The sequence below is a fragment of the Crinia signifera genome, chromosome 2 (assembly GCF_055691185.1).
Source record: "Crinia signifera chromosome 2, ASM5569118v1, whole genome shotgun sequence".
NCBI lineage: Eukaryota > Metazoa > Chordata > Amphibia > Anura > Myobatrachidae > Crinia > Crinia signifera.
This window is the reverse complement of record NC_139218.1, coordinates 26,439,641-26,455,588: the sequence shown is the minus strand read 5'-3', so window position 1 is coordinate 26,455,588 and position 15,948 is coordinate 26,439,641. Positions and strand designations below refer to the sequence as shown.

Sequence of the window (15,948 nt, the reverse complement as noted above, 5' to 3'; positions counted from 1 at the left end):
CAATGCTGTATGGCAGTGGTATGGCACCTCTAAAAATAGACACTTAGATCGACGCGTTTCTGCACACTGCGGTGCCTTTATCAAGATGTGTGTCAGTAGCAGCAGGTCCTCTGAACGAAATTTCCAGAGGGGGCGGAGAGCCGGCTTTCTGTTCATACGTGGAGGGAGCTGTGGAAACAGTCCCCCACTGGAAATTTCGTTCAGAGGACCTGCTGCTACTGACACACATCTTGATAAAGGCACCGCAGTGTGCAGAAACGCGTCGATCTAAGTGTCTATTTTTAGAGGTGCCATACCACTGCCATACAGCATTGAAATGTCCACACCTTACCCGGGTTCCATCTAGTGTGTGATATTATTGCTGTTTGAGGATTGTGGGTAGTGCACGTTTTTTATTGGAATAAAAGGTTTTTATTTGGAAAAGAATTATTGTTGGAGTCTGTACCTGGTTAAAGATACCTTTATAGGAGTCGTCATATCTGTTATATGTAAGCATACATGTAAGCCTCTATCCATATACACGAGTGAGGTGACCCTATAAATAAACCTCTTGGGGATCTTCTGGAAACTCTGGGAGCACCTTTTCCATCCATTTCCCAACACATTCTGGAGGAAGAATTACTTATAATATTGTTGGATTACAAAATTTGTCAACTTTTTTCTTATTTCACATATCCGCATTTGGGAGTTTGAGAGAGAAAAAAAAGTTTGGAAATCACATTGGAACACTCACAGCGCAAGGAGACTGACTTTTTGTTTTTTCTATTGTCCATTTAGATGGTCCGGTGACCGTCACATTTCTGTCATTTGCAGCTTCGAGTTTACAGCGCCTTAGGTGAAATTGTTTTTTGCTTCTGTATACAGTTGGAAGTCAACCGCAGCCCCTTGCTTCGCTTGCTATGTTTCGGACACGGTGCCTCTCTGCGCTCGGCACACTATTTTATTCTCCCGCCACGCCCTAGTGGATTGTAGGGCATGAAATACCGCCTGTCGGCACATGTCGGCTCAAATTGTCAGGTCTACATTCTATATGTCGGTATTTTAATTGTTTATTATAATTTTGTTTTAGGATGCAATACTTTAATCTGTTGTTTCCTAATAAAGTATGTGACTTGGCTTATGTTGGGGAATTTTGCAGATGAACTGGCACTTGGACTACCAAAGGGTATTGTTACATTCGGTACTTACCAATGGAACACATTAAAGTGAACGTTACAGGGAAATAATATCTGGGTGTACGCTGTTCTCAGCGATGCACCTGCTGCAATAAATAATGAGAACCTTCAGCCAATGAAGCAGCCGCCATCTGCGAAGTGTTGGTTGTGTTATTCTGTGTTATTCTTCCCCAGCACATGGCTGTCATTATCAAAGACCGGCTAATGTGTTACCGACTTCATCAGCCCTTATGTGGCTCCATAGTCCCTGGCGCACTGCAGTTTAATCCACATCAAACAAAGTGCCTTGGATTTGATCCTATGATAAATGGGCAGATTTACATGGACAAATCTCTGGGACGAAGCAGTTGGCAAAGTTTAAAACCTCTTTTTGAAAATAATTTTAAGCTGAACAATATGGAAATTAGAAACATTTAACTGTCCGGACTCCCGGACTCCCGTCGGTTCCCAAATCAGAAAGGCACTTTTGGTACTTGTGTATTATAGCGGCACCCCCAATGTGCATCACGTGATGTTTTCATCGCGTTGCATGGCATGCATCGCATGGCATGCGATGCGATGCGTCGCGATTTTTGCCCCCTATGCGATTAAAGATTGTATAAGCACCATAAAGGGCAATGCACCCCCACGCCAACCTCCCACTATAAACGTGAACCCGAAGCGTTAAAATTGTATGACATTGTACATGGCATACAATGCCATACAATGCGATGCAATGCGATTAAACATTGTATAAGCACCCTAATGGGTGCTTACAATGTGAAATGCACCCCCACGCCACCCCCCCCCCCCCACTATAAATGTGATCCCGAAGCGTGGTGAGCGCAACGAGCCCGCGAGGGGCGGCGGTATGCGTCCTCCGACCTTTTCATACCCCCACTATCCACGTCGGCATGGAGTTGAGAATATAGAAAGTGCCCGAAGCGTGGCGAGCGTAGCGCGCCCCGCGAGGGGACACGGATACCTTCACAGGTATCGGAGTCCCCTCGCGGGCTTCACAGGTATCCGCGTCCCCTCGCGGGGCTCGCTGCGCGCGCCACGCTTCGGGCTCAACTCCCCGCCGACGTGGATAGTGGGGGTATGAAAAGGTCGGAGGACGCGTACCGCCGCCCTTCGCGGGCATTTCACATTGTAAGCACCCATTAGGGTGCTTATACAATGTTTAATCGCATTGCATCGCATTGTATGGCATTGTATGCCATGTACAATGTCATACAATTTTAAAATTGTATGACATTGTACAGTATCGCGCAATATCGCGTCGCATCGCATACCATCGGATGCCTTATGGTATGCGATGCGATGGGCGCCGCCAAAATACCACACTTTTCTTTATTAACACTGTAATTTATTACACTGAAGTGCCAAAGGTGCTGTGCCGCAGGGTCATCTTAATAGCATTAGGGGCCCCCGGGCAAAGCAGTGCAGTGGGGCACCTATACATTATAAGTGGTTATATATATACCATATATGAGGTGAGAGCATGGGAGAGAGAGGGGAGGCAGTGGAAAGAGAGACATTGGGCCCCTAGGGATATGGGGCCCTTGGACAACTGCCCATCATGCCCATGATGTCCCTGGATAGCGGTATATAAAAGTAATGATCGGTCATGGAAATGGCCAGACTTGTATCGATTGTAATCTCATGAGTGTCAGTCTAAACACAGGCTAGCCTGCTTATGGTAAGGTCATGTGACTTATCTAGCTTGAATGAAGCATGATAGTGGTTGTCCGATGGATGGGACATTCTGTTATTCTAGTGTTGTTATTCTACATTCCTCTCTCTATGGTATGTAGTGGGAATACCTCGTGGAAGGCAGGACCAATGGACAGGGCAGTGGCCAACCACAGGGACATAATGATCATGATCAGTGACTACTGGCTGGAAACGCCAGCTCTACCCCCATAGAAGCCTTTGGCTCCTCTCTGCATCGCTGTTGTGTGTGGGATCCGATACTGATCCCTCCCAGCATGCCTCACAGCCGCCAGTGTCTCTGCACATGCACAGATTGACTTTCGGGTCAAAGACTCTGGCCAGATGCTCTAAGCTTCAAAAGTGATCAAATGGAGAGTGATAAACAGCCAGCCAATCAGCTCCTACCTGCCATGTCACAGACTGTGTTTGAAAAATATCAGGCAGGAGCTGATTGGCTGGCTGTTTATCACTCTCCATTTTATCACTTTTTAAGCTTAGAGAATCTGGCCCTCTATGCGGTCAATTCAGTTAGCCGGGAGAGAGGGCAAATTGTCATTACAACTCCATGGAAACACCGGCAATGGCACCTCCCATTGTACTCTTTCGGCTGATTTTCCTGTGGGGGCCAGTGTGTTTTGCCCTGTGGGGATCTCATGGTGTGCCTTGGAAATTTTAAAATCCTATTTAGTGTGCCGCAAGGTAAAAAGGTTAAAAATCACTGTTCTAGACGATGCTAAGCAAATAAGAAGTAGATTCTGATTGGTTTCCCATAGCAACTTCACATGTGAATCTTAATAAATTTCCCTCATATAACTTCTTAAGGGATGCAGTTTAAATCCCGGCGGTCGGGATCCCGGCGTTCAAAATCCCGACGCCGGAATCCCGAACGCCGAAATCCTGACACTTTCTCCCCCCGTGGGTGTCGGAGGGAGAATAAATTAGTGTGCCGAGCGTAGCGAGGCACCGGGCCCACTGCATGGCGAGCGTGCCGAGCCCGCAAGGGGGGGGGCGATCCATGTCCCCCCCTTGTCGGGATTTCGGCGTTCGGCATTCCGGCGTCGGGATTTTGAACGCCGGGATCCCGACTGCCGGCTTTTCATGCCGAATCCCTTCTTAAATTATTTAAAATATTGTCGGTTGTCCTGAGACTGAGATTTTATTCGTAGACCTGTATTCTCCATCCCATTGCCAATTCAATTGTATACACTTATTGGTTGAGCGTAGGGCCCATAGTTTGTAGCCAATTTGGAAATAAATATCTTATTATGCGGAATTCTGAGACCATGCAGAAAAGCTTACCCCCACGGAATACGTTTCTAGATATTTTATTGTTCTGTATACAAATTCATGGTATCAGCAAAACAATAATCTATTAAGCTGGGTTTATAGGCAACGTTTCTGGACAAAATAACAAACCTTGGTTTATTCACTCTTATACTGTATTCAAATTGACATTCTAAGCCAGCGCTGGCTGATACACAGGAGAAATCGAGCGAGGGACTGGAAATTCTTAAACCATTTAGAGGGAAGGAGCCGCTTGGGGATGGTCAGTATGAGATGCTGTCAGCCTCTAGGTGTACTGTAGGAGTGCAGGCTCTTGACATATACGCCCTGGAAAGCGAATGTGAATGCACGGAGCTGGGGTGGATGTATGAAATGCAGCCAGCATATTAAAGTTTGTAATGCACTTTGTGTATATTAATGGTATGGCTGAATTTCTAACCAAATTTAAACTCTGATTTGCATATAACAATTCAACATGAGGGGAGTCTGTTATATGGAGGTTATGTGTTACTTCCTGTTAACTATATGGGTATTAGAAGTAACCAAGGGATTCGGTGGCCCTATAATATTTTAGGTAAATGTGTGTGTGTGTGGGGGGGGGGGGGGGGGAGATTGTTCTCTAGATGGAATACATATGGATGGGTGGCTGACGGTATGCTGGAGGTCAGAAGACAGATAGCGGCTTCCTGATTGGTCAGAATCCTGTTAGGTGCTTTTTAAGTGTACTTACCCTCTCCTCCTGCCTACCTAAGACAGCTGATCTATAGGGAAGTGAGTGAGAAGAGATGCAGGTATAGATTGTAGGTGAGTAAGAGAGCTGAGATGAAGGGAAGTGAGTGAGAAGAGATGCGGGTATAGATGGTAGGTGAGTAAGAGCTGAGATGTAGGGAAGTGAGTGAGAAGAGATGCAGGTATAGATGGTAGGTGAGTAAGAGCTGAGATATAAGGAAGTGAGTGAGAAGAGATGCAGGTATAGATGGTAGGTGAGTAAGAGCTGAGATATAAGGAAGTGAGTGAGAAGAGATGCGGGTATAGATGGTAGGTGAGTAAGAGCTGAGATATAAGGAAGTGAGTGAGAAGAGATGCAGGTATAGATGGTAGGTGAGTAAGAGAGCTGAGATGTAGGGAAGGGAGTGAGAAGAGATGCAGGTATAGATGGTAGGTGAGTAAGAGAGCTGAAATGTAGGGAAGTGAGTGAGAAGAGATGCAGGTATAGATGGTAGGTGAGTAAGACAGCTGAGATGTAGGGAAGGGAGTGAGAAGAGATGCAGGTATAGATGGTAGGTGAGTAAGAGAGCTGAGATGTAGGGAAGTGAGTGAGAAGAGATGCAGGTATAGATGGTAGGTGAGTAAGACAGCTGAGATGTAGGGAAGTGAGTGAGAAGAGATGGAGGTATAGATGGTAGGTGAGCAAGATAGCTGAGATGTAGGGAAGTGAGTGAGAAGAGATGCAGGTATAGATGGTAGGTGAGTAAGAGAGCTGAGATGTAGGGAAGTGAGTGAGAAGAGATGCGGGTATAGATGGTAGGTGAGTAAGAGAGCTGACAAGTAGGGAAGTGTGTGAGAAGAGATGTTGGTATAGATCAGGGGTCTTCAACCTTTAAGACAGCGTGGGCCACCTAAAAAAATCCAGTGAAGCACGAGGGCCACTAAAATCGCCTACGGAATTTCGGACAGCACCATAGAATCACAGCTCCCCTATAACGTCAGCACAGTCCTTCATAGATAGTTGGCACAGCCGCCCATACTCAGCACATAACCCCACACACACACACACACACACACACCCTAATAGTTATCAGCAGCCAATTTGGGTTCCAGTGCAAACAGTAAAATATGTGCCCCCCCCCCCCCCCATATATAATTTGATATTGAATAAATTGCACGCGCCATAGGCGCGCTCCCAAAAACGGGTGTGACCTAATTATAAGGGGCGTGGTCTAATTATAACGAGTGTGAACTAGCAGGAAAACAATTACCTGACAGCTCTTTTGCAACCTGTATGACCAGACATTGGTTACCGCAGGAATGGTCGTTGTCCTCACACGCTTAAGTTGACTGAAGGCTGCACAGTGACATATAAACATGAAGGCCCACACAGTGAACTAGTATGCCTCACAGATCAAACCCAAACAATGAAAGGCTACTTAAATCAATATACACTGTTACACTGTTTATCCGTAATGCCCATTACACATTGTGCATCACACCATAGTGTCCATTAGACATTATGCCACACACCGTAATACCTGTTGTACATTATGTCATACACCATAATGCCCATTACACATTATGCCGCACCGTGATGCCCATTACACATTAATCCACACAAAATTATGCCCATTGCACATTGCAATTATTGGCATAATGTGTAATGGCATAGACCATAATGCCAACAGTACTCCTGCTTATACATATGATGCCCCAGCAGTGCCCCTCACCTAATGCCCCAGCAGTGCCCCTCACACAATGCCCCAGCAGTGCCCCTCACACACAATGCCCCAGCAGTGCCCATCACACACAATGCCCCAGCAGTGCCCATCACACACAATGCCCCAGCAGTGCCCCTCACACACAATGCCCCAGCAGTGCCCCTCACACACAATGCCCCAGCAGTGCCCCTCACACACAATGCCCCAGCAGTGCCCCTCACACACAATGCCCCAGCAGTGCCCCTCACACACAATGCCCCAGCAGTGCCCCTCACACACAATGCCCCAGCAGTGCCCCTCACACAATGCTCCAGCAGTGCCCCTCACACAATGCCCCAGCAGTGCCCCTCACACAATGCCCCAGCAGTGCCCCTCACACAATGCCCCAGCAGTGCCCCTCACACACAATGCCCCAGCAGTGCCCCTCACACACAATGCCCCAGCAGTGCCCCTCACACACAATGCCCCAGCAGTGCCCCTCACACACAATGCCCCCAGTAATGCCCCACACACAATGCCCCCAGTAATGCCTGCAGCTTTGCCAGGTCCCCTGCTCCCGCCAGATGTACCTCCTCATCCTGCAGCTTTGACGGGTCACCTGCTTCCACCATCCATGCCTCCTCCTGCAGTTTCACCGGGTCCCCTCCGCCTGCTGTGCCTCCTTCCTCCTGCAGTTCCAGTGCCGGGTCCCCTGCTCCCACCAGCTGCGTCTCCTCCTCCCGCAGCTTCGCCGGGTCCCAACTCCCCAAGCTCGTGACCAGACGTGCCTCCTCCTCCCTCAGCCGCGCTGGATAAACTCCTCTGCCCTGCCTGCAGAAAATGGAAATCGGGTAGGCGGCACCCAAGGGGACTCCATTACACTGCCTCCCTCGGAAGCATTTTCTTTTACTTAAAAAAAAAAAAATCCTGTTCATGGCGGGCCGGCGGGCAGGGGGCCACTGAGATCAGCTCCACGGGCCACTCGTGGCCCGCGGGCCATGGGTTGAAGACCCCTGGTATAGATTGTAGGTGAGTAAGAGAGCGGAGATGTAGAGGAGCGAGTGAGAATAGATGCTGGTATAGATGGTAGGTGAGTAAGAGCCGAGAAATAGGGAAGCGAGTAAGAAGAGATGCGGGTATAGATGGTAGGTGAATAAGAGAGCTGAGATATAGGGAAATGATTAAGAAGAGATGTGAGTATAGATGGTAGGTGAGTGAGAGAGCTGAGATATAGGGAAGTGAGTGAGAAGAGATGCTGGTATAGATGGTAGGTGAGTAAGAGCTGAGATGTAGGGAAGTGAGTGAGAAGAGATGCAGGTATAGATTGTAGGTGAGTAAGAGAGCTGAGATGTAGGAAGTGAGTGAGAAGAGATGCAGGTAGAGATGAAAGGTGGTAAGAGAGCTGAGATGTAGGGAAGTGAGTGAGAAGAGATGTGGGTATAGATGGTAGGTGAGTAAGAGAGCTGAGATGTAGGGAAGTGAGTGAGAAGAGATGTAGGTATAGATGGTAGGTGAGTAAGAGAGCTGAGATGTAGGGAAGTGAGTGAGAAGAGATGTAGGTATAGATGTTAGGTGAGTAAGAGAGCTGACATGTAGGGAAGTGAGTGAGAAGAGATGCAGGTATAGATTGTAGATGAGTAAGAGAGCTGAGATGTAGGGAAGGGAGTGAGAAGAGATGCAGGTATAGATGGTAGGTGAGTAAGAGAGCTGAAATGTAGGGAAGTGAGTGAGAAGAGATGCAGGTATAGATGGTAGGTGAGTAAGAGACCTGAGATGTAGGGAAGTGAGTGAGAAGAGATGTGGATATAGATGGTAGGGGAATAAGAGAGCTGAGATGTAGGGAAGTGAGTGAGAATAGATGCAGGTATAGATTGTAGATGAGTAAGAGAGCTGTAATTAAAATGCAAGAAGATTACTGTGAGAACAGGAGGGAAGAGGGCCCTGCTCCAAGGAGCTTACAGTCTAGAAGGAGGGGGAGACAGACAGGTGACATGAGGTGCAGGTAAGGAGACCTAAAGGCAAGAAGTAAGGATGGCAGGGATAGTCAGGACATGAGGCAGCAGGTAGAGAGAGTGAACAGACTAAGTAGTAGTAGTAAGGACCGGGCTCACCTAGTCCTCCCCCTTTATAATCCTCAGCCCCCTCCGCCTGCACCCTCGACCCCTAACAGCCCTGCACTATGGCTCATGCCACACAACACACCCCACTAGGTGGAAGAAAGCATTCAGATTGAATAGGTATAGCACAGTTTTGAGGTGCCCCTTTTGAATACCTAAACCTCCCTTCACACAGCGTAACCCTAACCCTCTCCCTTAACACCCTTCCTCCCCTAAAACTAACCTCCGTGCAGCCTACGGGTAACAGTCCCAGGCATACTGGCTGTCGGGGTTCTGGCATTGTCATTTCCAGTGTTGTCTGGATACTGGCACCGATGTTGTGGCCTCTAGATGGGATTTGGCTGCCAGCATCCCGACCACTGGCATGCTAATCCCATCCCCCATAGACACTGCAGACTTCCTGTTGACAATCGCAGTGAGTATCGCTACAATCAGCCTTTTTGAACTTTTCTCTTCAGAGAGGATCTCTGTTCTCGTTTGATAGTTGGTGTATATGAGGTGGATGAAGGAGATGAAGACATAAGATAGAGAGCAGAGAGACCAGCCATAATAATAATTATTGCAGGTTTACCACCAATGGTTTGATAGTGAAGACCTGGTGGTTTTTCCACCTCTTCGGTGCGAAATAGCTGTCCTTCCCAAGGTGGCCTGTTGTCCTCACCTCTTCACTTATTGGCCCAATGCCTGTCTTTCCTCATGGCAAAAACAGCTATCGATTGGTAGGAACCATCAGTGGTTCATTGTTGATGGTTTCATGCTCTCAACTTTAACCACCGGTGACACCATGGTGACAACTGAATCCATCTCTTGCAGAGAGGGCTTTGCATAGCAACATCTAATTTATCTGATGCTAATTGTCTGTGTGCAAAGCAGGAGCAAGTGTTGGGGGGGGGGGGCTCCTTGTGAAATGGGCTATGGCGGCCTATAGACACTGGGCTACCGGAAGCTCTCCTGCCGTTGACACTGGATTCCGACGTACAATACTTTGTGTTATTGTTATGGATGTAACAGTGACAGCCATGTTGTTTATCTCTTGACCACAGGAGGGATTTTTGAGACGCAGGAAAACGAGCCAATCAATGTTGAAGAGCTGGCCTTCAAGTTTGCAGTCACCAATATCAATCGGAACAAAACGCTAATGCCCAACACCACACTCACCTATGACATCCAGAGAATCAACCTCTTTGACAGCTTTGAAGCATCCAGGAGAGGTAATTCTTTCTTAATTATTTCAATGACCGTATTACGAATTGTTATGACCAGACTCCAACGTATGGCTATATGTATTCCGATGGAAGCCACAAATATTTATTGGGCACCCCAAGCGCCTGCCTAAGGGCCAGTGGGAAAATCCTCATCCATGTCTAACAACTGGGCCTAAACCCATTGCATGGGGCCCCATAGTGTCTTAATCTGACTCTGGGGTGGGAACGAAGTCTTTAATCTAGTAATCTAGCATAAATATACTGAAAGCAGTAAGGCCGCTGGCAGCAAATGCTGCAGGGGGGATAGGTGATATTTGAGGGGATACGGTAGCTAGGTCAATACTATGAAGGTTGACATACTGTACATTAGGTCAACAATGCTTGGTCAACACATGAAAAGGGTCGACATGGCTAATGTTGACAGGGTCAGAAGATCGACACAAACATTAGGTTGACAATGGGGAGGTCGACAGTCAAAAAGTCGACACATGTTTTTCACGTTTTTTGAGCCAATTTGTGCCATCAGGCGGTGTTTCATACCCTACCGTCCACTAGGGCAGTGGTCAAGGAACAGGGGTAAATGACCCCAAATGGGGTAAAAATGAAATTCCTGGGGGCAATGAACGGTCGCGCTGCTAAGACACAGCCTGGCAGACATATGAATCTCAGCAGCGTGACCGTCTATTACCCCCAGGAATTTCAAGTCCGCCCACTTTTCAGTAGAGCCGACTAGTTGCTGTGCCAACTGCGGCGCTGAGTTTTTTTGCCTGGTTATAGGCTCCTGTCAAGCTATACCCATCTATATGCCCGTCAGAAGTGGGACAACGGGTCTACACAGCGGCGTAACTATAGCACCGCAGCCCCTGCCACCGCGCGCGGGGGGGTGCTGTGCATGTGGGGGCGCCGGGGGCTGCGGTGCTATAGTTACTCCCCCCCCCCCCCCCAATTTCCCGCAGCCTTACCTATCTCGCTGGTCCCGGCGGCTCCGTTCTTCTGCTGAGGACCACCACAAAATGGCCGCCCCCATATAGCACACAGTTCTCTGAAACTGTCTGCTGTATGGGGTCGGCCATTTTGTGGTGGTCCTCAGCAGAAGAACGGAGCCCCCGGGACCAGCGCGATAGGTAAGGCTGCGGGAAATTAGGGGGGGGGGTTTGCATGGGCGGTGGGGTGGCGCCCAAAACTTAGCTATGCCACTGGGTCTACAGCAAAAAGGACAACAAGCAAAAAGGTTGACATGCAAAATGTCGACACAAGCATTAGGTCGACCGTGTCTAGGTCGACAGTCAAACGGTTGACATGGGTTTTTCACTGTTTTTGACTCAAATGTCGGCACAGTCAACAAGGACACAGTTTATAGTGCACCGCATCCCCTCGCATCGCTCGCTGCGCTCGCAATGCTTTGGGCACTATTCTATTATTCTTCCACCATGCCCTAGTGGATGGCAGGGCATGAAATACCGCCCGTTTGCACATGTCGGCTCAAAAAACAGTGAAAAACCCTATGTCGACCTTTTCACTGTCGACCTAGACCTAATGCTTGTGTCGACCTTTTTGCATGCCGATCCTTTTGCACCTAATGATGTTGACCGAAGCATGGCGATCACAGCGGTACACTGATAGTGTTCATGACGACATACGTCAAAATTCAGGACAAAAACCGTGAAAAACTCATGTCGACTTTTTCGACTTCCCATTGTCTACCTAACCCCTTTAGCGATCGACCTAATATATGTATCAACGTTTATAGTGTTGACCCTAACTCATTTTTGAGGGAGTGTTTGCAGCAAATGTCAGTGACTGGCTTCTTGTTGAGTTGATTATGTCGGGCTACTAGGGGTAGATATACCGCACATCACTGGGGTCCATAGATAAAATCAGCCCAGAACATACTGTAGATCCCAGTTGTTTCACCCCCATAAGCTTCCAACATGACCCATTCCATTAGGTACAAAATGCTCTGTTCCTGGACTACCCTGCCAGTGGCAGCTACAGAGGTGGAACTCCAGCATAGTCCATTATTCAAAAAGGGGAGTCACATGATCTGCCAGTGAGTCCAGGACAGTGATGTTTGGAGTGGCAGTAGGTGTGGCTCCCCTATTAGAATATTGGACTGTGTTGGAGCCCCACCTCTGCAACTGCCACTGGCAGGGAAGTCCAGGAACAGAGCATTTTGTACCTAATGGAATGGGCCATGTTGGAGGGTATGTTCCAAGTGCTCTATAGAGAATAGCCTTTATTAAGACATTTCACTGAATAAATTGTTTAACATTAGCTTATAAGACACAATTACCACAAGTTATTTAATTCCAACGCCACTCAAAATTATATTACCTAATTAAAAATATGTTATCCTGCAATTTGCTGGAATGAGATACTTTGATACTTGTAATAAGTCCTGCCAAATACTCAGAATCATGCTGTGGATGGCATTGATAAGCAGTTAGTAATCTCCCCAAACATTAGTAAGCATGAACACAATCAGAACAGACCACAATTTGTTTTCAACAAATAATTTCAGGCAGATATTCTGTTTCACATATCAGGGGTTAACTATATCTATATATATCTATATAACGATATGAGTCCTATACATACAATTACCCAGGGTTGCCGACTTTTTAATGCTCCTCTCCGGGAGAAGCCCGGAGAGGAGACTTTCCTTACCCGATCGGGGCTTGACGGTGACGTCATTAAGCCCCGCCCCCATTACGGGAAATAGAAGAAATGACTGATCTCCATGGAGGGGGCGGGGCTAAAATGACGCGATTGTGCCATTTTAGCTCCGCCCCCTCCTCTGAGACCCGCGGATTGCGGCATTTACATGCCGCGATTCGGGGGGGCTCAGGGGGGTCCCCCAGATTCCGGGAGGGTTGCCCACCCTTCCGGGGGGCCGGGAGGGGGACCCGATTTTCGGGAGACTCCCGGGAATTCCGGGAGGGTCGGCAACCCTGCAATTACCCCTCCAGAATCCCGTGGCTGCCAGTGCTGCAGACAGAAATCTCTAGGAAAATGTTGATGCGGCCATTTTCCTGGTGATTTGCACCTGCGCAAGTAGAAGAGAACCTGGGAACAAGGTGCCGATGCCATTTTCCCGGAGACCTGCACATGCACAGTAGATTCTCTGAGACAAAACCATAGTCTACAGTGTTGCAATTGCTGTGGCTGCTGCCAGAGGGGAAGGGACCAGCCCCCAGCCCACACATGGGCCTATCGTCTCTTAGTCCACCCCTAGATAGGAACACAAACACTCCAACATATGTTTCACAATGACTTTAATTAGGTGATGTATTTTGTGACTGGGGATACCCATTAAAACTCCAGGGCCCAGAAAATTCTTGTCACCACAAGGCCTATCCTATCATGAAGCAGTGAAAAGTTTGAAGAGGAGACTTTGTGGAGAAGTTGCCCATGGCAACCCATCAGCGTTGAAGTAACATTTGAATGGACAAATGTCTCTGCAAGTTTGTTGTCAACTCCCTATTAAGCACATAGTTGCCTACCATCCTGCATTCTGCAGGAGACTCCCTGACATAGCAGCGATCTCCCTATCTCCCTCATTAGTCTAGCAATCTCCCTCATGTCACCTAGCTCACATTACACTGTTACATCATAGTTACCTCCCCTCCTGCCTTCTGCAGGAGACTCCCTGAAATAGCAGCAATCTCCCTCTCCCTTATTAGTCTAGCAATATCCCTCATGTCACCTAGCCCATATTACACTGTTACATCATAGTTACATCCCCTCCTGCATTCTGCAGGAGACTCCCTGACATAGCAGCAATCTCCCTCTCCCTCATTAGTCTAGCAATCTCCCTCATGTCACCTAGCCCACATTATACTGTTACATCATAGTTACCTCCCCTCCTGCATTCTGCCCCCACCGCCCGCGACCCCCCCTCCCGCGGTTCGCGGACCCCCCAACTCCCCTCCCCCCCAACTCCCCTCTCCACCCCGCGATTCACGGCAACCCCAGGATTAAATGGCACAAGCAAAACACTGACATGGCTATGGTCGACAATGAAAAAGGTTGACATGAGTTTTTGAAGATTTATTTTTCATTTTTTGAATGAATGTGTCGAATGAACACACAATGAAGTGCCACACTTATGTCAACATTTACATGTGTTGACCTTTCTGTGTTTATTTTTTCTTGTGGCGATTCGCGGCACCCCCCCCCCCCCACCCCGAGATTTCCGCCCCCCCTCGTGACCCCCCCTCCCGCTATTAGCGGCACCCCCCCACCCCGCGAACCCCCCTCCCTCAATTCGCGGCACACCCCTCTGCAACCCCCTCCCTCCCACGATTCCCCAGCAACCTCCGCGACCCCCCCTCCCGCAATTCACGGCAACACACCACGCCACCCCCTCCCGCGATTCGCGCCACCCCCACCGTATGCCCACACACCCCTATCACTACCCAGCTTCCTGCTCTCCTGAACCGTAACTTCCACCACTGGGGAGTCGCTGACGCTGTGTTGCCCACATGCCCCTATCATGCCTCATAGCCCAGCCTCCTGCTCTCACACACCCTAACTCCCACCCAGTAGGAGGAGACACTGACTCAGGGCCACCGTCCTGTACTCCTGTGCTGCCATGCTGGACCCCTTCCCACTGGCAGAAGCTGCACAGTGTCTCCCACCCTCCTCTTTAGTCCCCCTTATGCCCACACACCCCTATCACTACCCAGCCTCCTGTTTTCCTGTGTCGTGACCTCCGCCAGTGGGGAGCCGCTGACTCAAAAACACCCTACTACTATTGCACAAACACACACCTAAACAATACGCACACACAGCCCCCCCCCCCACACACCCACAAATGTCACTGTACCCTCCACAATATCAATGTACATCTTACTCTGTAACCACTTTTTAATTAAACAAAACAATACACACCCCCTTCCCAGTGGCGTAACTAGGTTTTGGGCGCCCCCCCCCCCCCCCCCCGCCATTAAAGGGGACATACAAACGTTCACAAATTAAGGGGGCGCAGTGTGTATATGTGTGTGTGTATGTATATATATATATGTATGTATATATATATATATATATATATATATATATATAGCATTAACTCAACTAATTATATTATTTAATTTCTCCTCAGCTTGTGACCAGCTGGCTCTTGGCGTGGCGGCATTATTTGGCCCATCACACAGCTCCTCAGTCAGCGCCGTCCAATCTATCAGCAATGCCCTGGAGGTTCCCCATATCCAAACACGATGGAAACACCCCTCAGTGGATAATAAAGACATGTTTTTTATCAACCTCCACCCGGACTATGCTGCGATCAGCCGAGCGGTGCTGGACCTGGTGTTACATTATAGCTGGAAGATCGTTACAGTGGTGTATGAAGACAGTACAGGTACCCATCATCATACTGATTATTGTCATGTTAAAGACCGGGCCGAGTTCTGAGTTTGATATATAAAACATGGCTTTTGTTCCTGAACCGGTTGTTTCCCTTTCTCTTTAGCTACTAGTTGAAGGAGGCATATACAGTAAAATACTGGTATCTAGTCCGTGCCCCAAATGCCATCTTGCCTCCTGTATATGTACATCTGGCTTTTAGTCTTCCAAGGTTGTGGGCACACATCCAGTGCTGGTCTGGGGCATGAAGAGCCCACCTGGGGAATACAGTGGTAGGGGCCCATATTTAGGGGTGTGGCCTTTCTTCATAGGGGGTGTGGCCACCTGAGACAGAGGCTTGGCTAATCCATTGGAAAGGGCATCGTCTGGGCCCCTTGAAATGGTAGATACTACTAGGGCATGGGGGTGCACAGACAATGATCTCCTAATACGTGGGCACTTTAACCTGTGTCCATGTCGACTGTGTTGACATTCGGGTAAAAAAACGGTGAAAACCCCATGTCGACTGTTTGACTGTCGACCCACGTTGACCTAATGTCCCTGTCGACATAACCCATGTTGACCTTCTTTCATGGCGACCTAAATGCATGTCGACCTAATGACTGTCTAACAATTTGCTGGTGACCAATTGATCCACACCCGAATTCTAATACGTTTTTTTATCTTACCAACCAACAGTCTACGATCTGAAAAT

The 15,948-nt window shown here is 48.4% G+C and overlaps 1 protein-coding gene across 1 annotated transcript in view; it reads left to right on the top strand.

Annotated features, from left to right (window-relative positions):
- Positions 1 to 15,948, top strand: part of LOC146059526 (glutamate receptor ionotropic, kainate 1-like) — a 225,367-nt gene that overhangs the window by 107,000 nt on the left and 102,419 nt on the right. Inside the window, exons 2-3 of the mRNA XM_083171836.1 lie at positions 9,726 to 9,893; positions 14,992 to 15,249. Coding sequence (XP_083027962.1) covers positions 9,726 to 9,893; positions 14,992 to 15,249 — 426 coding nt within the window. The remainder of the gene's footprint in view (positions 1 to 9,725; positions 9,894 to 14,991; positions 15,250 to 15,948) is intronic.